General features: G+C 47.8%; 2 protein-coding genes across 4 annotated transcripts in view; both read right to left on the reverse strand.

Annotated features, from left to right (window-relative positions):
• Window positions 1–293: 293 nt before the first annotated feature.
• On the reverse strand, window positions 294–12096 carry LOC135918665 (neurotrophin 1-like). Of its 2 annotated transcripts, none has more exons than XM_065452311.1 (4): window positions 11856–12096; window positions 7496–7779; window positions 6195–6458; window positions 294–2052 (listed from the first exon to the last, which is right to left on the reverse strand). In XM_065452311.1, exons 1-4 carry the CDS (start codon window positions 11913–11915, stop codon window positions 1872–1874), a joined length of 789 nt encoding a protein of 262 aa, XP_065308383.1. In that variant the 5' UTR covers window positions 11916–12096; the 3' UTR covers window positions 294–1871. The 2 variants fall into 2 exon arrangements, with proteins under 2 accessions (XP_065308383.1, XP_065308384.1); XM_065452312.1 differs by lacking the exon at window positions 11856–12096 and adding an exon at window positions 9113–9811.
• Window positions 12097–13387: 1291 nt separating this feature from the next.
• LOC135918687 (endothelin-converting enzyme 1-like) overlaps window positions 13388–24889 on the reverse strand; it is a 45940-nt gene continuing 34438 nt past the window's right edge. For both annotated transcript variants that reach the window (XM_070540555.1, XM_070540554.1), the window contains 3 exons: window positions 18726–18851; window positions 16051–17718; window positions 13388–13958 (listed from right to left, as the gene is read on the reverse strand). In XM_070540555.1, the coding sequence (XP_070396656.1) occupies window positions 13572–13958; window positions 16051–17718; window positions 18726–18851 (2181 nt within the window). In that variant the 3' untranslated portion in view covers window positions 13388–13571. The remainder of the gene's footprint in view (window positions 13959–16050; window positions 17719–18725; window positions 18852–24889) is intronic.

Genomic DNA, 24889 nt, shown 5'->3' on the forward strand with positions numbered 1-24889 from the left:
TGTGACGTTAACATTCAGCTGAAATATTGTATTAGTATGAAATCTGCCAGAGGCAGTCTTTTTATTACTGCTATTGTTCACTTTTCCATGTTGATCATTTAGAAACTGCATAATTTACCTGCTTGTACTTGAAAACAGCACTGTATGTATTGAAGGACATATTCTTTTTATTAGTATCATGACATATGTGTTGTGTTTTCAACATTTTAAGGAGCATAACGAAGAAATTCTTACAGCCTTCTGTTTTGCATAAAAGCTTTATTACATTTAATCTGAAAATGGAAGTGGTATCCTTGGCACCAAACTATTTGAAACCATTAAAGGGACACTAAAGCCAAATATTAATTCAAGCTAAAGTGATAGATTAGTGATCAGTGCTGAGGAATATCTGAGGCACCAATATTATCGCAAACAGGGCCGTAATAATTGAGAAACTCAAGTAAACGAAGGACATGATTAGAGACTCCCCCGGGACATTCAAGCACTTGTCCGATGACGAAAGCACTCCTCACATAAATTCTGTCACTAGTACTCAACCACTCGTTGCAAAAAATATCATTGTATTGTAATAAAAGACGAAATGAAATGCTACTTATCCAGTTCTATTTCATTTTTAGTAAAAAAAGAACTAATTGAAATTACCCTTGACAACCACGCAGGTGGTCGAAAGGTCTTGTTTTCGCTTGACTCTACATAGCCCATGCTTTCGCATTTCAGCAGTTTCGTTATCGCATAGTGCTGCGCTGGCTTTGCTGGCTCGCGGAACTCGCACACGCTGCTAGTAGCAGTGATTTCAACTTCCAGGTTATGTCGCGGGATGCCCAAATGGTCAATGGCACTTTACAAAAAAGCAGCTGCAGTGGCGAATCCACCGCTCTGTCTTGGCTCGGTGCTGCCACCTGTCGGGCGCCGTTTTAGTCACTGATGGCAGCAAAGGGTGGTGATGGCGTGTGCAATGTCACCACGCCCCCAGTTGGGTGGCGGGAGATTCGAATTCCGATAAAGGTATTCTGACCTTTTATATGCAATTTTCTCGTGAACTAAGTCTTTTCGTGGCATGAAACTAGTGTTGCGAGGTTTCTGGAATGGTATTTAAACAGTCCATGTCGACTTATTATTTGCCTTTAGTGTCCCTTTAAGCAGCAGTTTTGTATTGTACAGCTAATAAATGTGAAACAGAGCAGAAGGCAGCAGCTCACTACAAACAGTTACTCAGACTGCCATACTATTGATGCAGACAATGAAGTTAAAACATACACAAAACAGTAAGCACTATTGTCACCATCATGTAATTAGATGCAGTGGAGAACCACAATTAAGCCTTACTTCATGATATGTTGATGTAGACAATGAAGTTAGAACATTACACAATGCAATTATCACTATCATCAACATTATGTAATTAGCTGCAGTGAAGAATCACGATTAACCATTACTTCATGATGCGAAAAGTCACAGTGCTGTGCCATTTGTGTTCTCTGCCAATAGCTTGGCCAAAGCATGTCGCATCATGTTTACGTCGGAAGTTTTGACTGTTTTGTTCTTTGGTTTATTTAGTTGCTCATTAATGTACTGCACTGACAATAATGCAGGATGTCTTGGTGTACACCCTTACTTCCACTCCATTGAAGTAGGGAAAGCGTATTAAGACTTCCTAAATTGCACTCCTTACAACCCTGAAGGCATGTTACATAAACATTTCACCAGCAAGCTTCCCATTCACACCAGAGATACTTTTCAGCTGGTCCATTAAAAAATCAGCGGCAGTTCTCTCACACCCGCCTAGCTCAGTGATGTGAGTTTGAAATTGGCGCACAATTTGTGAGCCATGTGCCACGAAATAACAGGCCCATGCTACTACCTATCGGCGCTTAGTGGAACCGGTAATCATCCACGTAGCAGACACATCCGCTGGGAATTGGAAACAGGTCGATGAGGGGTTTCTGTCCCGGATCGTAAGGATTAACTGCGATGAGCGGGTAAAGCATCTCGCGCTGCTTGCACGAAGACTTGTAGCACGGCACCATGTAGTCACACGGCTTGTTCCGGTACCTGCGAGCCAGCAAAACACCAAAAGTGATGAAGCTGCCATTGCATCACGGAACGAAGCCGACATTGCGCCTCCACGTTTAAAGGCCAACTGCAACAAAATTTTGGACCACTTAAAAGGCCTAGTTTAAGATAGTTTATGCCATACATAGACCAGCCTTCGTGTGAAATTTTGCCTTTGAAATACGTGTGCATGCAGTCTGAAAAGCTCGCAAAACTGGACGCTTTCGATACCAAAATAGCAAGAAAAAGAAAAAAAATTATGCAGATCCCCACACATTGTAGGAATCGATGTAAGCAAAGCTTTCTGTGCTGATTGCTTTGATTGACGATAATTAGCGGTTATGTTATGGCAAATGTTTATTTTCTTCAACGTTCTGTCCAACACGAGAGTGGCGAGTTGTTGTTAAACGTTACCTTGTGTGCACCACTGCTGTTTCTGTGCGTAGTACACAAAACACCAAGGGAGAAGTGTGCACCATATTTCATAACCTGTGAGAGTGTTGAGCATGGTCATTGCCTCACATGGCACATCGCATCGTGGCAGAAACATTAAATTTGAATTGGATTATGGGGCTGTACGTGCCAAAACCACAATCGGATTATGAGGCAGGCCGTAGTGGCGCACTCCGGATCAATTTTGGCACCGTGGTGTTCTTTAACATGTCCCTAAATCAAAGTGCGCGAGCGTCCTTTTATTTCGCCTTGCCGAAATGCGGCTGCCGCGGTCAAATCCGTGACCTCGAGCAACGCCATAGCCGCAAAGCTATCGCGGCGGGCACAGAAGTGGTGATTTGACATGCGGCCCCTTCCGTTGTGTCGCCTAGACCCTGTGTTGCGTTTTAATTAATGCAGCTCTCTTCTGCACGTCCTGCGTCAGTTGTCCGCTAGACCTATTTGCATAGTTCTATTTTTAATATAATATAATATTTGGGGTTTTACGTGCCAAAACCACTTTCTGATTATGAGGCACGCCGTAGTGGAGGACTCCGGAAATTTTGACCACCTGGGGTTCTTTAACGTGCACCTAAATCTAAGCACACGGGTGTTTTCGCATTTCGCCCCCATCGAAATGCGGCCGCCGTGGCCGGGATTCGATCCCGCGACCTCGTGCTCAGCAGCCCAACACCATAGCCACTGAGCAACCACGGCGGGTAGTTCTATTTTTCAAAGATAGCAGAAGCGCACCATACCATACCGTGCCTTGAATATAAGTTTATCCAGCGTTTCCTCGCCTTCTCACGTCACCTTGTCCCTATCCCCCTTCCTGTATTTGTATAGGAACTGCGAGTGAAGAGTCGCAAGGCTGCTATTTACTCGTTCCGCGACTGCATCGGTTCTACCCATTCTTCGCCTCCTCTCCCCCTGCTCTCTTCCACTCTATCTAGCTACCCTCTGTGCTTGCACGTTGGTAGCAAGGTAAGCGCTTCCGGAGGGTCACGGATAGTTACAGCTGTCAAGAGGCTAATGTGGTAACGATCCGGGAGCTCCAGAGGGCACTGTGCACATTCGACGTGGTGCGGTCCAAACGAGTTCCTCGCCTCTCTTTTCTTCTCTGCCACGCTCCTTCCATGTATATACTCGCTTTGAACCATCCCTGACGCGGTGTGCCAAACAGCAGCAGTGGGAGGAAAGTCGAAGTAAAAGTAAAAAAAAGAAAGCTTCGCTTGAAAACGCCGTCATTACCGCCGCCGGAAGTGACGCATGGCTCAGACCGCGCGGCTCCTCGGCATGACCTTCGAGTTCATGCGCCGCCCGCGGCTGCCGACAGTGCGCGGACGAATCTCGGAGGCGACGTGCAGGGGCTCGCGTCATGTTTGCCAGCCGCCAGGTGCACGCGTCGTCTGCCTAGGTACTGTATAAAGACTGTTGAAAGACAGTTACCAGCCCTGCAACTTTGTCATGATTGGTTGAGTAGTATATACTGCTCACTTAAAACCAATTTAGCCGCAGTGAAATTACTTTGCAGTCGGTCTTTAAGGAAACTCTCAAAAAAGGCATTCTAGATGAGCACGGGCTTGTTGGACATTTCTTAGAAAAGGTAAACATAAGCTGTATTGGTAAATTACCCTTCCACAATACCAAGAAGAGGCCACCTTGGCTGTGAGGAGAGCTTAAGTGAGCCAGAAAAGGACGCAGAAACGAAAGCCGGATGCAGACGCAGCTTTGAAGTTTCTGGAACAGCTGGATGTGACGTCGATAGTGGGTTCTGATAGCTCCTTCTCGGGCCTAGTTAACTTATTTATAGCTAAACATGGACTACATTGTACTCGGAAAAAAAACCCCTAAGATTTGAACTTAGCAAATTTCGGAAGTTTCTACTGCGCTACAAAGGCCCAGATGTTAAAAAAAATACTTTGAAATCCATGACGTCACACGGACGTGCCGGCACTTTGATTTCGGCTCTTTGCCCTTCATTTTTGACAAGGTGAAAGTTTGAGCTATTTGTGTCACCCTACAACATATGCTTACAGCGCAAGGCTAAGCCTGGACAGAGACAAGAAAACACCGTTGCCTTGCTCTGTATGAATATATTGTAGGTTAGCCTACCTTTCTAATAACTTATTACCGTGAAGTTCACGAAAATTGAGTTTCAAAAGAGTACCTTGTCCCTGTAAAGTGTTTTCGTGTTTCTATTTAGTATCCCTTTGAAGATTATACTTACATTCCTTCGCCCGAAGAAGTACGATTACTAACGTACAAAATGAAGCCCGAACTCACCACTTCAATTTCCGCCACCAAACAACCCCGCACATGACACCTGCGTGACGTCACATATTTACCGATACTTTATTGTATTTGGTTGATATTTATGTGCTAAAGTTAGCGAGAAAAAAAAAAGATTCTCAAGTTTTTTTCTTTTTCCTTTACAAATGTAGGGCGAATTTTTGAAGTTTTGAACATGAATCGAATGTCGCACACTAACGAAAATAACTATTCGGTATTTTCGAATAATCTGAAACTAACCAAATATTTCTTGGTAACGGGCAGCACCAATGACGAGGGCAAAGTAACCACACGGAATGAGCGCTATTTCGCTAGACAAAGCACCGCAGGTTATCAGAAGTTAGACAACTACAAAAATTTACGAAGTGCTGAAATAAAATAGGTAATGCACACCTTGCTTTCCGTTTCGCGGCAGAAGCCAAATTACGTAACATCTTGTGATCTTTGCTCTTTGTCTGTCCTTTAGTGTTTCTGACAGCGTAGGTATGTATAGGCATCACTTCGTGACTGTCATGACACATCTTCAGGAAACTAAACCGAAACTTCGCAAAACTGAGGTTTTCTAGTACTTTTTCTGGGGTTTCGAGGTCTGTGGGATCGTCATTGAACGCAAAAAAAATGAAAAGTGAAGAGGTCGTGTCAGTACTGCTCCAACGCGATGCGCCGCACTGTTTTCTGCATTCGCGCGTGCACCATTCCCTCCGAGATCACGGGCGCGTAATCTCGGAGGCCATACGCTTACGTACGCACTTGCACTAGCGAAAAAAGAAAATAAAGAAAAGGCACAGGCGCCGACACAAAGAGCACAAAAATTCTTTAACTGACATTCCGGCCCCCACACGGAAGCCTTCTTCAATCCTCCCGTGCGGGTCCGGAACGTCAAAGAATTTTGTCTTTGTGTCGGCGCCTGTTCTCCCTTTCCCCCTCCTCTTTTTTTTTTCACTATGGCTCTACCCATAGCTCGCGGGACCTTTCATTAAAGCTTTACTAGATGCCTGCCGCGTGACCTGAGAAGCTGGTTCCTGCCCCTCTCCTCTTTACTCTTCCCCACCCGGGTTAACCCGGGTCGGCTGCGAGCGCTAGCTGCGGTGGCCGCTGGAAACCTAAATCAAGTAGCCCAGCCTCCGAGATTTTAGCGGCGTCTGTTGCAATCCCGGAGGCAGGACCCACAATCTCTCGTCAAGCGATTGGTCGAGCGCGCGCCAGCCTAGTAATCGTCATTTCCTTCGCAACAGGAAGTGGGTCGGCTGCGAGCGCCGTCTCTCTGCGACTACCCTGAACTACGGGAACCTCCGCTCCAATGGGAAGACTAGTGACGCGGCAGGCATCTAGTAAAGGAGGCATTGATTAAAGTCGTTCCATCCATCCATCCATACCCGACCAGACGAGATTTCGTCACGATTCTCGATTCCACGTACTTGCACTTCTCGACCCTCGTGACCTGCGGGAAGCGCTCGGTGTTGACGACGGTCATCCAGAGGCCCTTCCAGTTCTTGGCCCACCCGATGCGCAAGTACACGGCCTCGGAGCGGCACACGAAGCTGCCGTGCTGCTTCTCGGCGGTGAACGCCAGCGTGTAGTTCTCCACCCACTGGACCTCGTGCGGAGGCGTCTTGTACAGCGTGTGGTACAGGTCGTACATCTGGTTGTAGTACCGGTCCACGATCGCTTGAACTTTCTCGCTACGAGAGCGCAGCAAAAAAAAAAAGCAATTTAGTAAAGCAATGAAGGGGGCTAGTTGGTGAACGTTCATGGTTATATTGCGCTCAGTTTTACACAGAAGATATTAAGGAAGGACAGGACGTGGACGGACGTAGCGCTACGTCCGTCCACGTCCTGTCCTTCGTTAATATCGTCTGTGCGAAACTGAGCGTAATATAACCATAAAAAGCAAGATCTGGGATGAACACTTACGCAACACAAGCGCGCATAATTAAGAGAATGCTGTGAAGACTATTTTGTTTTTAAACGTTGTTTTATAGTCTTCAGAGGATATATGTAAAAGAAGGCATCTTCGCCGCTGTATGACCTGGATAAGAAAGCCTGGACTTTCTGCCGAGGCACCTTGCGCTTCGCAGGCACATTTTGCGAGAGAGCAAATTAACGCTCGAGAACTTTTCATTTGCCTGCTGGACCTATTTCAACATGAAACCTACTTTCCGATGTCTCTTCAAAAACCTGTTTTTCTTGTCGACGTGGTCTGCTACTGTTCAGTTATCGTTTGTGACCTAGAACTCGGTGCTTAGGTTTATTGTCTAATGCCCTGTAATATATCGTGATGCATTCACGATGTGACATATCAGAAAGACAGAAAAGCTCACTGAATGATTGAAACCTTAGCCCCGCTGCTTGCTGCTTCAAATGGTGATTGGTTGATAGGAAAAAGGCTCCCAGTGTATACGCAGCATTACCATGATCCTCGCACAGGCAAGGAGCGCAGATAAGTTATGTGAAGTTACCGCCACTTTTGAACAAGGAAAAGCGTTTTCAAATAATTTCACAATAGTGCATTCATTTCTCAGACATTTCTTATAATCTTCGATAACTTACACAATGGTGTGTACTAATCTCCATAGGTCACTTATTCACCCTATTGTAACTCAGTTTCACGTCTTGGGACGCACTAGCACCCAAACCAAAATCCCGGATGTTACGTTTTTTTCGTTTGTAACGACTGCCCGTACGCGTTCCAATGCTCTATTTCCCCGCATGCTCTCACATGGGGTAGTCGTGGTTGAAGACGCACAAGTCCAGGTCTCTCGCGCACGAAGGCCTTCCGTGCACGAACCCCGACGGGATTATTGACGCCGCAGGTACGAGCGACGTCTTCCCCTTGGGGAAGCGCCTGTCACCGGAGAACGGAGGCTCCTTGTGGTACAGGACCACCACGCCACCTGCGCCGCCCGAGCCGTGGTGGTGCGGGAACTCGGAGCCCAGAACCGTAGCGGCAGTCCAGAGCAGGCCCAGGCAAAGGACGGCGGATGCTGTCGGCAACAGCTGCGCCTGTGCGGACAACAGGTCCCGTTGCTGGTTGTTAAAGATTCGGGGAGCAAAGGCATTTGCACGTACGGAAGAAGCACACGCTGGATGGCCATTTTGGGCTTTGAGCCCAAAATGGCCATCCAGCGTGTGCTTGTCAGTGCTTGCCAGTGTGTGCTATGTCAAGTTAGCTTGACATACTGCGAAAAATCTTACAAAGACAGTAGCAGAGTAAACGGTGGGCCTCTTCGATTATCCGTCCCTGACAGTCCCGGACTGCCACAGGCGGTGCTTTCAGCCAGTGAGGGTTGCGTTTGCTGCGTCTCGGAGAGTCCTGGACAGTCCGGTTCAAATCAAAGAGGCCCATGTGTGTGCACAGTGACAACAGCGTAAGGATTTCTACAAATTTTCGCAAGCTGTAGCGTCTTGCATCTACCGAGGACGTGTCATGTGCGCTGTAATTGTAGCCGAAATGACTCCTTGATTAGGAGCACTCAGAAGCTTAGTGAATTAATCCACGTGCTGAGGTTTCATGAAAACGTGGTCCTTTACAAAGTTATGCATGAACGGTACACCTCTTCCACTGTGGTCGCGCACAGTTGCAACTAGACCTAAGAACCGCGTTTCGTTTAGACTGCTTCAAATGGCAAGTTCAATAGGCTGGCCGATAATCAAAGTACCTAATCGAATCTTTTCTTTTGCGTGAAGATTCGAAACTAGCCACAGATACCGCGCTGACCAAGATGAGCCAATGAAACGTCATTGGTTACTGTGGTTTCGTCGGTCCCAGTATTGTTAACGGCGCGGATCAGCGGTATCTGCAGCATAAGTACATGCTTGTCTATATTCCACGTCCGTCAACCTCATATTATTTTATGTACGTCGCACAAGACGCGTCATCTGCAGCGAGCACGGTCAATTGGCGCCGATTGGTACATAATCCAAGAAGGGCGGAAACAGCCCAAGGGGCGAGACGAGCAGGAGGAGGTGCTCAGGGCATTGTCTTTATGCGTCCACTAATGCGAAATAACGAGAACTTCGGTATCCCCTCCCTCCCCACCACCTTTTCTGAGATAATCTTAATTCTGTCGCGCTCACACACTTCATTCGCTACTTGAAGCCATCTAAATGGCTTCAAGTCAGCGCCTTGTGTGTCCACAGTCTGCATCCAGCCCCCAGCGCTCTTCCCATTCTTCCTCTGTGAGCAACACAACCTCCACCTCGGCTAGAAACCGAACCCACAGTCTCGTTCCCGACACATCCACGTTCTCAACGAGCGTTTGCACACATCACTTCCAGGGTACAAGGGTAGGGTGGGGAGAGCAGGAATCCGTTCCGTGGCCGGCCCGGTCCTCACCGTGCCTATCCGTGGCGGAATCCCGAGTCTCTGCCTCGTGTCCATGGCGAACAGCTTGTGCCTGGGCGCCCGTTTCGCGCGGACGTCTCTCTCTACGTGTTCTGCGTGGACGCGCGGTCCGGCACCGGTGTTTTAAGGCGGCCCGCGCTACAAAAGGGGCACCGGGCCGGAACGGGGCCAAGGGAGAGCGGCCACCGCCGCGCGGTGCGCATTGTCTCTGCGGTCGGCGGCCGGGGATGCCACCGGCACCGCTAATTGCGCGCCTCCCGTCCCGTCGGTGTGGAAGGGGCGTACGTCCCCGCGGTGAAAGCGAACGCGACGGTTCCACGCTTGTCCGATGAGGAGGCGCTTGGTGCGTGGCGGAAGGGGGTGGAGGCGCGTTCGGTGTTGACCGTCCGTCCCAGCTGGCCCGTCTCGCGGGTCGCCCTTTGCGACTTGGCGTTCGAGGCGCCACCTGGGACTTGCGGTGGCGTGCTCGTGCCGCGCGTGGTCCTCTCATCGATGCGCTTCCGATCTTGAAGCGAATTTAGGCTGTCTCTATGGATTTTAACGCGATGGCGTTAAGGGCCCCGTGTAGCGGAAAATCCTGTGACGCCGTCGGCGCCAGCGTCGGCGGAGTTGTCCGTGAGCGAAAATTGCTATATGTATTTAGGTATATGTGTATGCCACGCCTTTCTCTATGACATTATATATGCATATGCTGGCTATATTCCCACACCATTCTATCACTAAAGTTGCTCATACGTTCATACGCTTACATTCTTGACAAAGTTATTCCTCGACATGAAACAAAACACCGACAGTGCATTCCTTTGGTGTTAAATATTTTGAGACTTAAATGTTTAAAGTGCGAAACAATAACAGAAAGCTGAAGGTGGTGTAGTTTTTTGGCGCGGCTTTTCACTACCTCTGGGACCGGCCCACGCCAGAGGCGGCGTTACCTGAAAGCTCGTGTTCGTGCATAGCGTTCGCCGTCAGCGTTTCCCGGTAATAAGCTGCAGTTGCCGGGAAGCGTGAGAAGCAGTCAGGGATCTTTGAATGCTATTGCGTTCAACATCTTAAGGGCGAAGCTTAAGCGTGCTCCTAAATTTTCCCCGTTCTAGATCATACAATGTCTGTAGACAAAAGTCGGGAACTACTCTATTTCATTCGATAGATTGGGGTGCATATAGACCTCTGCGCGGGTTATTTACAGGACTTCTCTGAACATAATAAGAATACAAAATTTCTAATGCTTTCAATTCCACAGGCTATATCTATAGATATTCTGCAGACTAAATACGTTTTAGCCAGGATTCTGTCGTGTATATTCACACAAATATGTAAACGACTTATTGATATCTTTTTCCAGACGTAAGAATGTATCACAGGGAGATGAAATTTCAAAAAAGAGCTGACTGATAACTGCCATTATAAGAGGTACAACGCTTGCCTGCTCAAGAAAAAGAAATGTCAATAGAACAAGGTCAGTCAAGAATGGTTCTAAAAGAAAAACTGCAGTGTGGAAGCAGGCGAAGGAACTGAGAAAGACAGGCACGGAACATTAAGTCTAACCATGTTCTAACAACAATTTAAACGTTACTATAGGTTCAACCGTGATAAAAACTAGTGGCCATTATCTCAAACCGCGGAATCTAGCAGCCAATATGCTCAGGTACCCGCGGTGGTGGCTCACTAACTGCTGCATTTCGCTGCTTTGCGGAGGTCCCGGGATCGAATACTTGCCGCGGGTCGACACCATGACTGTGGTAGAGGAATGGGGGAAAAAGGGAGTGTATATTGTATTGCGAAACCGTTAAAGACCCCGAAATGATATAAATTGATTACGGAACTTTCACTACGGTGCCAAGTACGATAGAACACAGTGGAGCTTTTATGTCGACGTTAGGAGGCTTGCAGTTGCTGTGTACCTAACATTGATTGGGTTTGCGAGGATCCGCCGAAGGACATTTTGCAATTTGTCACTCGCTATTGAGGCTCAGTAAAATGAAGTTTCCTTCCATCCTGCCCCGGGCGTTCTCCCGACCATCTTGACTGTAGTTCGAGTGTTCGCCCAGCAGGTGGATCTTCGTTCGCAAGTCCTGTCGTGCCCACGCAGCGCGGCAGGTGCGGCGCCTCATCGCCTGCCGTGTGCGCTGGTAGTCGTCACACTGAAGTCGACCGCTGGGAACGCTGTAACGTCGCTGTCGGAACACAGACCGGCGTGTGGCGTAACGCCGGTTGACGCGCGGCTTTTTCTCTTTCTTTTATCGGCGCTGCCTTCGCGACCTTCCCGCGCCCCATCGCGGCGACGTCTGCGCTTTTTGTCTCGGAGAACATTGCACGGGGTAGTCCGCGGCGGACGTCTCGGTGAAAGGAAGCTTATAAAGCACGCGCCGCGCTCTCGCCCCGCTACTTGTAAGGCTCAAGCGCTGCCCCCCCTGCAGGCGGCCGTTGATTGTATCGGGCCATGTAACGAGCACGGAGCGACAGGCATCCCGATTTCATTCGAAGTTGTTCGCACGCCGGTTATTCGTCGACTTTGTCACGAAGCAAACGGTGCTCGATTAGTGTTCGAATTCGGTCGAAAGGGTCGGAGCAACATATGTCTCGCGCTGTCAGAGTTGTTAGTTACGCATCAAACCCGGCTGCGAAAGAGGCACACGGGGACGATCCCAGAGTGTCGAAAGCAGGCCTTGACCCATGGGCGCTGGGGCTCGTTCCGTATGCACGGTCGCAAGGTACGTGGGCGTCCGAAGCTCACCCGCGGATGCTTGTGTGCGGCGTACGTAATTCGGCTTTCTCTTGGATACGCCGTGAGCATGCGCCTTTCGACATTTGCAAGACAGTGTGAGGGGACGTCCCCTGGCTCTGAGCGCGCGACCCTCGGATGGGTGGATGGATGATTGTGGCTCAACCCTTTGAATCGGGCGGCGGCGACGCGCGCCACCTAGCCTCGGAGGAAACGCACAAGGCGCACCCTCCTGGAGGTTTCGCGTTCTATTCTCCTTGAGAGCAAGCAGGACGACGCCGGAGTGAGACGAACACAAGTATACGTTCCTCCTTTATGAGGGACGGCCACGGACGTTTTTTCAAAGTTACCTATAACCTTTTCGATGGATAGGCGCAGGAACTACAGGACACATAGGCGCACACACCGCGCAACTGGAAATTGATGATTCAACTGAAGGTTACCTCGCAAACGTGTTTTACCAACTCCCTGGTGCTTGAACATTCACTGCAAGGTTGCGGAGTTGGCTGCCTTGTATAGCTTCGTCGCCACCAACATTTACCGACCCAGTTTTGCGTTGATAAAGAAATAAGACAGAAATTGAAAGTAGTGTGTCATTTGGTCCGGTTTAAATTCTAGACCTCATTAAAGACGCCTTGTGTTGAAGACCTCTCAATGGCTTTTGGTGGCGGCGGTGTTTCGAAACACATGCGACATATATGTGGCGATCGAAAGGAGGTTCGTTGAATATCCAAACGCGTCTCTTTTTTTTTCTTGAACTTGGTCGAAAGCAAGAAGAATTCGTAGGATACCGAAAATTAGATGTTCACACCAACACCCGAGACTGACATCACTGCCTGTGGGCTATACATGCGGAATAAGCTTACGCGCGCGCATTAGCAGCAGTATGCCTGTGAAAAAACAAACAAAAAAACAAAAACAAAAAAAACGTCCGTTCACGGGTATTCGGTGGTCAATTTTGCGGAGAAAAAAAAGAAGGCCTGTTGTCAAGAGCTCAAATCCGGATAGATGCTCTTCTAGACATCTTCGAATAAGAGATTGTGCTTCCAGCTCATTCGTGTTCGTTTTGTGTATGTTACGTCAAAACTTGACTTACAAAATAATATTATTTGTTGCAAAGCAAGTGTTCTTGCATAGGTGATAGGGGTCACGTACTCGTGGATATTGCAGCCTTGCACTCTCGTCGTCACTCGACAACTTGCGGTTTCACAGAGCGAAGTAGCAAGTCTTCCGTGACGTTTGTTCCTTGTACACACGTACAGACGCACACGGTTCGCATACGCACCACGTTGCGAAAATCGATATCGCGAAATCGGCGAGAATAAGACTTCGAACGAGCGAATTCTTGGTAAGCCTACGACGATTTGTTCTCTTTTTAGCATTCCTATTGTGCGAATTGAAAGTTTAATGAGACAACAGAGCGAATGTCTGTCAAGGTTCCGCGAATATATATAAGGAAATCACTATTAGCACATTTATCTTCTGTATAATCGCCGAAGGGTCAATTGCGCTCGGAAATACGGGAGTAAAGCATATTTTACAAATAAGCAACACATGCATGGCGTTTATTTTCACACGTTCAATCAAACACATTCTAATATTCAACACATTAAAGCCCATTCACGCAAACACATAGAGAAATCCCACCAAATTGGTCTCATTAAACTGTACGTATTCATTAATATACGAAGACTAAAAAAAAAACCGGAAGTGGTAGCGGTCCCCGATTCACGTGAAGAATGCGCACTTCCGTGCCGGATTCATGGCGGCGCCCTCCGGGCATCGGAAGGCGTTGGCGAAAGCCGCCATTTGAGAGACCGCCTTGTTGCAGCTGACGCGCAGGGCGGGGTCCGCGTCGTGAAGTCCGCAAATGGTGACGCAGGCCGCCACAAAGAAGAGCTGGTCCTCGCTGAACGCGTGGAAAACCTTCAGCGAGCGGTCGTACTCGGTCGTGGCCGCCTCGTACGCCGCGTGCACAGCTTCCATGGCGACAATCTCCGGGAAGAATTCGCCGTAGGCGTCCGGCTGGGGCCCGAGGCACGACGCCTTCTTCGCCAACGCATCCTTCGTGCCGGCGGGCAGCCACGAATCTGTGATTCTCCCGTTGGGGTCCACCTGAAGGAGAAGTATTTTAATGATTGGAAAATGTAGAGAGGTCGGCTGGATAATGGAGCATCTGGCCTGCTACTCTACGTAAGGGAAGGGGAAGAGGGGAAGAAAAAGGGTCACAATGGGGGATGATAATGGGAGGAACGAGGTGAATGACACATTACACGACTGGTATCACAGGCGTGAGTCCAGGCCCGTGTCACTTAGGAAACGTGAAAGTGCACGCATTGTCTCTGTCGTCTGCCAACTCTGTGGCCACGCGCCTAGCAAGCGGTCCTCCGACAGTGGTCCATCCTGAAATGTTACACGAAACAGGGGCGATTCACGAAACGATATCTGCGGGGACCCGCAAGGTGGAGTCGCGTTCGCACCCACATCTGCGACATTTGAACGTGAATACGAGAAGCAATGTTCAGCTGCGAAACTTGCATTCCGAGAATCCCGTATGGTCATATGGCTGCATTATCTTCGCCGTGTCGAAATCCTCCATCGACGCTCCCAACGAACCAGAACTTACTTGATGTTCACGTCGATGGTGTGCCTTTGACGGCGTTTATATATATACTGGTTACAATAAGGCAAGATTCGGATCTAAGTCTGGACTTATGGACACCAGCGGGCCCTGCTGGTGTCCATAATGAGTCGTAACCTCGGTCGTCGACTGAGGAAGGTTCTCAGGCCTCCTACTACGGGCCAGTTCAGCCGACGGCTCTCTGGCTCTCGAGCTGTCGGCTGAACTGGCCAGCGCTGCATTACCCTTCGTAAATATACTTTGTATATAGTTTCCAGTCCTCAATCCTTCGGCCGCGTGAAAATGTCATAGTGTGTTGTCCTGGACACATATTGTAAAATTCTGAAATGGCGGCGTTTTGAGCCGATAAGAGAGGCCGCAGCAGCCCTGTGAGCCAACAAGAACTGAGGAGATGGCGAATTTGACAATACGGGAGTTTGAGAATGCCGAGTGCGACACCCAAAGTTTAGTTTAAGTGCAACAGAAGATGTGCACGAAGAGGGGATGACACAAAGGTAGATGAGACAACTTTTCCGTGCGCGTCAGCTGTTGCGCTGAAATCCTACTTTGGAACGCATGTTCTTGTATATGCAACCGTCGGTCACTACACGTTGTCCCCGCTTCGCGGAAATCCAGTTTACCTTGCCTTGCCTCGCCGTGGGGGTCATTGCCCCCTGCTCTTTCTTGGAATCGAGGTGGCTGCCCGATCGGGGCGCCACCACTGCCACCCGGCAAACCTGCTTTTGCTTTTGTGTAAGGCCAGTCGATCAGCGTTCTCAAACTGTCAAAACGTGTATATATTGCCTCCGCTAAAGCGAGCTCCCAACATTCTTGAAATTCTCTAATTTCGCCATGTTGGCATCTTGAGCCAACCGGAGACGGCGTAACCCCTTTGCGAGCCAATCAGAGCACACACAATAACGACTTCGACAATATGGCGGGTATTTGATATTTGTCCTGAACAGCGCAGCCCGATTCGCCATCTTGTAAACCCTATGGGTTTCCTTTTTTCCGCTGCAAATGTTATACCTATGGTTTGCAAATGGCATTGTCTTATTGAGCAATGCTAGCGATGACTTTCTATACATTATTCAGGACCTTAGGCTAGAAAGTGTAAGACAGGGAAGAAGATTATTATGCAGAAGAAAAACGTAGCGTTCAATAGCCTGGGAAAGAGCAAGAATTCATAATTGGCAGTCAGCCCCTAGAATCTCTGCAAGAGTACGTTGATCTGGTCAATTGCTAACAGGGGACTCAGATCACGAGAAGGAAATCTACAGAAGAATAAAATGGGTTGAAGAGCATACAGAAGACATTGTACCAAGTCATGACTGGCAGCTTACCACTATCCTTGAAAAGTATACAATCATTGCATTCCTCCGGTATAACATATGGGGAAGAAACTTGGAGGTTAACAGGTAAGCTTGAGAATAAGATAGGGACCGCGCAGTTAGCGATGGAAAGAAAAAATGTTAGGCGCAACGAAAGACAGGACGAGAACTGTATGCAACATGGTATATATATAGCCGATATTCTAGTTGACATTGAGATGGAAAAAACATTGAGCTGGATAGGCCATAAGCATACCTGAATTCCTACGCTGTCGAAACTTCTGACTAGCTGGAGCGCGTAGAAGAAGCCAAGCGCGCCGTAATCCATCGCCTTGGTGCCTTTCGCGTAATACCAGGGACGCGACAGCGCCACGAGTGCCACGCGGACGGCGTTGAGGAAGTGGTCGTACCGGACGAATGGCACCAAGACGTTTAGAGGGTGCTCAGTGACTTCTGCGTGGTCGCCCCGAGTGGCGAGTTTGCGCCAGTTCCTGGCCGCGTTGATCCAGCTCTCGGTGAAGGTGCTCGCGTTCGAGAACCAGCCCGCGTGGAGCTTCGACAGCCCTTCCTCGGTCAGGAGGCCTTCGCTCGGCCAGAGGGTCACCGAGACGTTTCGGACTTTGTCGCCCAGAGCCTTTCCGGAGCCAGGGTCGGCCCAAGTCGCGTTCTCGAGCAGAGAGGCTACGGTCTGCGTGATCTTGTTCAGCGAGGCGTCTATGGTGTCTCGACTGTCCCGCGGAAAGTCGGCGGCGACGAGCAGCGAGACGACGATCCATCGGTACGCCGCTTCCACTTCGGTCGCGCAGAACGAACGTCGCTGTCTGCGGGCCAACGTCTGGCTGCCGAGCTTGTGCGTCAAGAAGTCCCGGTCGGCGATCGAGGAGAAGACCTGAATGAACGTCCAGGACAGATGCCACATCACGGAGGTGTCATTGTAGCGGAGGAAAATGTTGTTCACCGCTTCCAAGAGGGTCTTGTCGGCGAAGGTGACGTTGTCCGATGGATGGAACGGGTGGCGACTCGACGCCTCCAGGGCCTTTCTCCAGCGATCCGCGCTCACGTTGACGGTGTGTGCTCCGATGTGCCGAATATGAACCTGGAGCGGTGCCGCGAGCCTTGCTTTGACCACGCGGCCCAACTCTTCGTTGATGTCTGCGTGTGTTCGCCCGATCTGGTCTACCTCGGCTTGCGGTCGCTGCGGCTGGTCCGGTGCAAACTCCTGGTAGAGGCCGTTCCAGATGGTGGCGTGTGCCGCCGAAGCCTCGACTTCTCGTTCGATGGAAGACCACACCCAGAAGAGACTGGCAGGTCTCAAGATAGCGTTGGCCGTACCGTCGCCGTCCTGCAACACGGTGACGTCGAACCACGGACCCACGCGCCAGTTGAGCGAAAGGTCCAGAACGACTTCCAGAGGGTCCACTCCGGCCGACGGCGCTTCGGGCCAAGGCACTCTGAGCTCGCGCATGAATTCCTTCAGCTGCTCGACGCCTTGGCGCGACTCGGCTTTCGAAACGTCGGCCATGCACTTCGTGAAGACGTCGAAGACTCGGCCGGCAGTGTTTAGGTACGGAATTGCTCTGCGCAGTTTGACCTCGAAGCCTTCCGCCCATTTCTTCAAGCCGTAGCCCAGCGCCCCTGTGGTCAGCCTTCCGCCCTGAGCACCGACCCACTTGGAGCATATGTAGCCGTCGAAATCGTGGCACGGGTCGACGCTCGTGTTCAGCCAGCGCTCGAGTATGTCCGCCTGCATTCCGCAGTCCTCAGTGCGGCAGAACAGGCTGTCCAGTTCGCTCGTCTCGCGCGCCGGTTTGGAGAAGAGCACGTAGGCGAATATGCACAAGACGGTAATGACGACGCCCGCAAAAGTCACGAGTGCGGCGCACCGGTAAGACTTTTCGATGGCGTACGAGGGCACGGATGACTCCTGCGGGAAAAGCGAGAAGAAAGTGTCATGCGCACTTGCGAATTTACGAAGCACGTTCGGGGCTGACGGGCAGATATGAATAGACGTGATAGCAGTTCCTCACTATGCATTAATTCTGCTCGAATGCTTAAAAGAGGAGACGGCGCAGATAGACACACTTCACATTCTAGCCTTTAATGGATATTATAATTAACGGGAAAAAATTAAAAAAGTAGGAAATGAGGTTTTCATAGTTTCGTTCATTGCTTTAAATGGACATCGAAACCTTGCAAAGAATACGAGCAAGCTTCAGAGTGCCCTGAATATTTTCACTACAATACTAGCTTTCCTACGAATCAGTTTCGGTTTCGTTTACCAGGACGTGCATACGTCATGACGTCGCGACGTAGGTGGTGGTCACGTGGGAGCGCAAGATTGTGATGTTTTGGCACTTGTGCCAGATTCCTGGGTCGTTTTTTACATATATGCTGTTACGTGGCGTCACGCAATGGTCGAGTAGCGCGCGCGTCCTGAAGTCCGGCCTTGGCTGCGTGTGGTGGCCCGCACGCTGTACACTGAGGTCATCTGTTGTTGTTGCCAGGGCGAAGGGCGACCATGCAAGGGCGAGCCGAGAGGGCTGGCGGCTTCCCACGCGCGTGTATAGTGTTGTAGGTCACGTGATATAAGTTTTGGAGACGCGGCGCAGTTGAAACGGCAGCACGGAAAGTTCGTTTTGGGACAAGCCCGCTGTCGGCGCCCTTCAATAGCGTTGCGGCAGCGAGTGCTCGAGGTCATCGAGTGCTCGTGGTCATCGAGTCAAATCTGTTCGTTGGGCGCGTGACGCGACGGTTGTTTAATTAGTACGCGAGCGTTTACTGCAATTTATACCACCTACAAAACTGCGAACCTTGTACATTGACTGTGTATAATTGCGTAATAATTTACTGTCGCTATCAGTGCTTCGCATTTCGAGAGAAACTAAAAGCTTTTTTTTTAATAGAAGCACCAAATAAGGTGCGCATACATACCGGTGTTGATGCTGGAAAAGCCCTGAAAATCCGGCCTCTGGCGATCTGAGGACGCAAACGAGGATTTCCGGTCCCCGCGCTACCTGGTAGATAACCTGGTCCCCTGACGCCAGGCTTGGCAGGCAACTGCAGCGTAAGGAGACGGCAGTCAGGGCAGGAATGTCTTGTGGTCGCTTTTGTAAGCGGGGAAATGCTGGTAAGTGAAGGAAGAGAACACGTACGTGTTGCCTATCCCGCAAGTTGCATGTTCATCAAACATATCTTTACAGCGGATAGCTGCAAGGCATTATGAGCTTTAAGATGACGGCTTGTCCAATAGCTATTGTTCGAATAAATTATTGGTTAGCTCCCACTAGACTGCAGGTATATGAATCAGGAAAATTTATTTAGACGGTTCCCCAGGAAAGAAAAAGCTTTTCCTGGTGCTGAATTTGTGCCCAGCAACCACGGCGATACTTCGCGATAGCAACGACACTGAGACAACACGTTTTTTTTTTGCTGCTCGCCAGCATTAAGCGCGTGCACGCGAAAGCGAGTATGCAAATGATGAATCCGCTCTCGTCGGGCGATGTTCTTTTTTCACGACGGCTCCCGGTACATGTACGATGCGCGTGGGCCTCACTACGGAACAGTGAAGAAAATTGCTTCGAATATTTCGGTAATATATATATATATATATATATATATATATATATATATATATATATATATATATATATATATATATATATATATATATATATATAGTTATGGCTGAGGAAATCACGCTGGCCCAGGTAGTAAAATAAAGAAAATGAGTACGTACGTTGAATAAGCACAGTATACTGCATTGACGTTTCGACTGGTGGACCAGCCTTTTTAGACTTTGACAAAGGCTAGTCCACCGGTCGAAACGTCAGTGCAATATATTGTGCTTATTCAACGTATGTCGTACTCTTCTTCTTTATATATATATATATATATATATATATATATATATATATATATATATATATATATATAATATCACTTTAGTGAGTATTGTCATCTGCTATATTCAAGCAGAAGCCAATATTCAATCGAAACCGTAATCATCCAGCGTCAATTGAATTGATCCGTCGTGAGCATAGAAACAGACGTATCACGAGAGAGCACGTAATTACGCTGCTTCGGTCTGACACAAACGACCAGCCCTGATGTTTGATCCAGTCATTACGAATGACCACGCTATACAGAGGCGCGTTTGAATCTGCATCACGTAAGACAGGTCTCGTTGCTCAATAACCGCTGTAGAAAAAAGGAGAGAGAGAGAGAGAGAGAGACATCGCAGAGAATGAATTATCGCGGCACGGCGTTCTCACTGTACGGAATATTTATGAACACGCGTCCACGCAAGCAAATTTTTAGAGGTGTTACTTTATTTTCAAATATGGCTGCAACGGAGCGCTTTCTGTAAAGGTCACTGCATCAGAAATGGCTATGCGCCAGAAATAGGTACCCCACTATTAGCAAACTATAGTTTTCGAATTTTTCTTATGCGGAAGCGTAAACAGCTCCTGTGGCAACAAGTATTTCGGGGAAAGAAAAAAGAAAAGAAAAGAAGAAAAGAAAAGGAAAAAACAACGCTGCGACTAATTTTCTAATCGAAGTCGCGGAGCTCACGTTTAGCTTTAAAAAGCGCCGAACAGAGCTGAGTGAAATTAGCAACCTAGAGCGATCGATAGAGAGACAAGGCGATGAAAAAAAAAACGCACATATGTATACAGCGCTGACTTTCAACTTTTTTTTCTCTCAAAGATACAGCGATGACAAAGGCTTTATTATCGCAAATTACGACACAGCGTAGAAAAAAAATACTCAATTTATTTTGGAGAGAGACGCACTAAAGAGCCATCGACATATTCAATCATGTATAGCCGTCCTATCTGAAAAAGCTTCTATAACATATCTCTCGTTAGCTTGTCCTGATATGCTTGTGGACAGACCTTTCACATCTCACAGATTACATAATCACCTCAGCTTTACACGCATCTACGGGAACGCGCATGCATTCAACTGGTCGGCGCTTCCTCGTGCCATTCGATTGTGGAACGCTCTTTCTGATTTCATCGTCTCCGAACCTAATCCCGATAAATTCCGCCAGCTCATCATTTCATATTCCACCGCGCAACATCAATAAAGTGCACGATGCTTTTTTCCTTTTTTATTCCAGTTATGTGCTCTCTTGTTTATCAGCTCATTTCGCTTATTATTCTTGTATTCTTTAGTATTGTTATTATTTGTACTAGTGTGGCAACATTATTTTTCATTGTTTATTAAAGAAACTGTATCATTTGTTTTTTTCTAATATGTACACTCCAGACCTTGTTATGTTGTACAATGCTTTTAATACTTGTATAAGATAGGCTTATAGTTTTTCACTGTCAATTAATAATGTATGTCTATTATGCTTTTATATGTTCTATATACTCTGTTAATCTTATTGTAACGCCCCCCTTACCCAATGCCTCATACGAGGCCTGTAAGGACAATGTTAAATAAAAATAAAAAAATAAAGACGTACATTCAAGAAAAATAATATGCGCCATCACACTCGTAGCAATGAAGCGCGATATTACCGCATATAGCTATAGTCCCGTCGACATAGTCCAGCAGCACAAGGCTATAGCCACTAAGCTACACCGCGCCGCGGACGAGTCGTCAACCTTCATGTGCCACGCAATCCCACGAACTGGGGTGCTATGCAGGATGCGTCGAGTTTGGCGAAACTCGGGATCTTCACGAGCTCTGGCGACACCCCAAGATGAAAGCACGAATGGTACCGAGACACAGTTTATCTTTCGACAAGCCTCCAGTTTCATTGGTTTATCTAGATTCACTCTGACTGGCTATCATTCCTTGGGCGTTGCCTTCTGGGCGGTCGACAAACTGGGGCTCACGTGATCGTACCGTCGGTGCATGGTCGTGCCTTCTTTCACTTGTTTGTCGTTCCACCGAGTGCATTACATGCAGAAGCAAGTTGTAAAACAAATGCATTTAGTACAATATTATTAGTTACGTTAACGTGGTTTAGAAGCATTTTGAAGCTTACGAGATGTGCACTGAATGCGTCTTAGACTAATTTGTAATTTAGTACGCTTCGCATTATACCACGAGGGAGCGCTGTAGTGGCGTCATCACATCCATTCACCGGGCAAGCATGGCGGCTAAGCATCAGAGAGGCCCAGTGTAAACAAACCCGTACAACGAGCTTGCAGTGCGCGACGTAGTGATCAGGCTCGACGAAGGCCACTATTTCTTGGATAGTTCTGTTCCTCCGTGGGCAATCTTCCCGTGCACCCGGTAAGACTGCCAATAGCTGAGGCGATTTTACAGATCGCAACGCACACCTACTGTTCACGGCGAAGTGCTGAAGAAACAACTTGTCCGGGGCTGCTTCTGCGAGTGCGCCGAGTTCCTCCACTCTGCGTGACTGCGAGCGTCACGAATATTACATAGTGTGGGCAAAAGGTAGACATCCTATATAGCTACGATGCGACGAGGTGGTACCGACGATGGATCTCGCTACCAACACAGTGAAGGAGACTTCGACAAACTGCAGATAAGTATATTTCTACTGTTTCATATTTAGCATAATAAGAGTGCACGGATTAAGTCACTTTGGTAGTAACGAACTGAATGTCCAGCAGTTTAAAGAAGGCAGTGAGAACCAATGAGTGTTCGTGCTTTTACGTGCAAGTGGGCCCGCGAAAATATGGAATAGATGAAGGTAACCTTCACCAACTTGGTGAGGCAACAGAAATTCATGAGTGACATTAAGCTAGAAAATTTATGGAAGAGTATCTTTATCCAAGTGAAATATCAATAGCAAGTACTGATATAAAGCAGGAAACTTATACAAAAATTTCATGGGTTGAACACCACATGGAAGGCATTACCGAATCGTGATCGCCACGTTACCGATATCCTTGAAAAAAGTCTAGAATCATTGCATTCCACCGGTTATGCAATATGGGACATAAACCTGGAGGTTAACAAAGAAACTTGAGATGTCAAGGACTGTGTAGAAAGCGAAGTAACAAAAATTGTTGCAGATAGCATTAAGGCAGGAAGACAGTGGCGTAGTAAACCGTGGCAACTGATATGCTAGTTGAGATTAAAAAAGAAAGGAATCGGCAGGCAGGCCATGCACGTATTCGATCACTTGTTGCCAATTCATATCAGGTGATTACATAAGCATTACAGAATGAATGTCAAGGAGAGAGAACTACAGCCAAGGATGGTAGAAAATTGTGTAATGGGACAAGAATATGATGTTTGTAGGCATAGGATGCAATCAGCTTGTATAAGACGGGATTGTAAGGTGAGGCATTTGTTTTGCAGCGAACAAAAATATGTTTGTGGTGCTGACAGTAGAGACTCGTGAAGGTGCAGGGCCACCTCAGCTGCTGGCACACTAATCAACATGACAATTGGCTCTGAAAAAGAAAACCCCAGTTTTGAAAAATAAAGCAATGTTGTCCCAACGCATTGTTTTACTAAGCATACTACACTAGAGGCTTCCATATTTAAGGGCACTTAGTACTAATAGTGCAACGAGCATTTTTCTTTGTAAATAATGGTTTGTACGTGGCTGATTCATTCCAATACACTTTTTTGCAGCAAAACATTCTGCTGCCGGAGCCACTCAACCGCCTGGTGGCAGTAGGCGAGCGCCAGACACGTGCTCTTGAGAGTGTGGCAAAGGTCCAGAGGGCTGCTCCGCAACAGTAGTATCGGTGCCCTCACTGCTCTCCTGTCGAGCCCACAGAAGGCACCTTATAAAGGAGCTTTCAGTTTAATATTTTGTTTATTATTCAAGAACATGAATAAAATTATTGCAGTAAACATTGTGTTGTGCATATTAGGAGACTTATAACATGCACTTTGTGTCCCTTCAAAATAGGCAAAAACGTAAGACAACCTGTGCCACTCTTGGACCATGTAAATAAAAAATACACTAATGCAGCATACACGTCATCATGCTGTTTGTTCTTTCTATGTGCAAGAATACAGTGCGTGTTCATTAGCCACAAGATGAACGGTGTGTGTAATTCACAATGAAGAAAGGAAACAGCAGGAGCTTAATAATGCTATCACCTATAGACTGTGCATATGACTGCAACACTCCCCGATTCAAATGTGCCATTACATGCATGTTCGATACCACATATTCTTTAACATTGTCTTATAATTGCATGTACCATATTTCACACATCTTAAGCCCTTGCATAGCACACTTCTGATGTATCCATTTCATAGGCCAAATAATTGCACACTTTGTCCTTTTGTGTTGTATAAAAAGCAGCATCCTTCACAGTCGGATAAAACTTCATAAGACAGGAGAGGCCCCACCCAGATGACCAAAGCGCAGCAGCCGATTGCCTACACGTCTAAAGAAATAGTCCCTCTCCAACGAGCAATATTAGTCTGTCTGGTGGCACGATATCAGTCTCGAGTGCGTGCCCATTGGTGCAGGCTTGTGTTCACCTGCCTTAAAGTGCAGATTCCGCAGCCTCCTAAAGTTGTATCCGACTATAGAAACACGTAATGCCTTGCACCAGTTGCATAGACTTCTGCAATTTGATAGCACACAATGATCAGGAGCAGAAATCTATAAAGGCATCCAAGCAAAGATGGCTGACCACACTTCCATTATGAGGGGCTGAAAAAGGTCTCGCCAAATATTCCAATGACGTCCTTGAAAAAGAGGTGGTGTTTGGCACTTCTTTAGAATCAAAAGCAGATTACACTGAATGTTGTGTAGCACGTCAAAACAAACTGAGCTTGGTTATTTGCACAGCATGTAATGGGAGGTCGAGCTTCACATAGGAAACAAACTGCTCTGTCCAGTACAATTTTGAGGCCGGTATGGTACCTATTATGGCACCTATTATGTCAACAGTGTCTATATACAAATTACACTTTTCACAGGCCATTGATTTCACCATTATTTTTGTGTGATGGTTCTTTCAATCAGCGCTTGTATTACATGAGCAGGTGGATTTGAAAGCAAAGCTTTGTTTGCAAACCTTCCGACTTCCATAAGTGTGTGGCAAGGCACTGGCATGTTGTCGAATAGCTCACACTTCCTCGGTCCTGCACCAAAGAAGCCCAATGCTCTATTTTAAGTTGGATCGCACAAC

Source organism: Dermacentor albipictus, chromosome 6, assembly GCF_038994185.2.
Source record: "Dermacentor albipictus isolate Rhodes 1998 colony chromosome 6, USDA_Dalb.pri_finalv2, whole genome shotgun sequence".
Lineage (NCBI taxonomy): Eukaryota > Metazoa > Arthropoda > Arachnida > Ixodida > Ixodidae > Dermacentor > Dermacentor albipictus.

Excerpts from the sequence above, each read along its gene's own strand:
- LOC135918665 (XM_065452311.1), bottom strand. The coding sequence starts at position 11,915 with ATGCTCACGGCGTATCCAAGAGAAAGCCGAATTACGTACGCCGCACAC. Across the intron at positions 6,459-7,495 it reads TTCAACCACGACTACCCCAT|CGAGAAAGTTCAAGCGATCG; the intron begins GTGAGAGCATGC and ends GCGCTCTCGTAG. Across the intron at positions 2,053-6,194 it reads ACGAGGGTCGAGAAGTGCAA|GTACCGGAACAAGCCGTGTG; the intron begins GTACGTGGAATC and ends GCTGGCTCGCAG.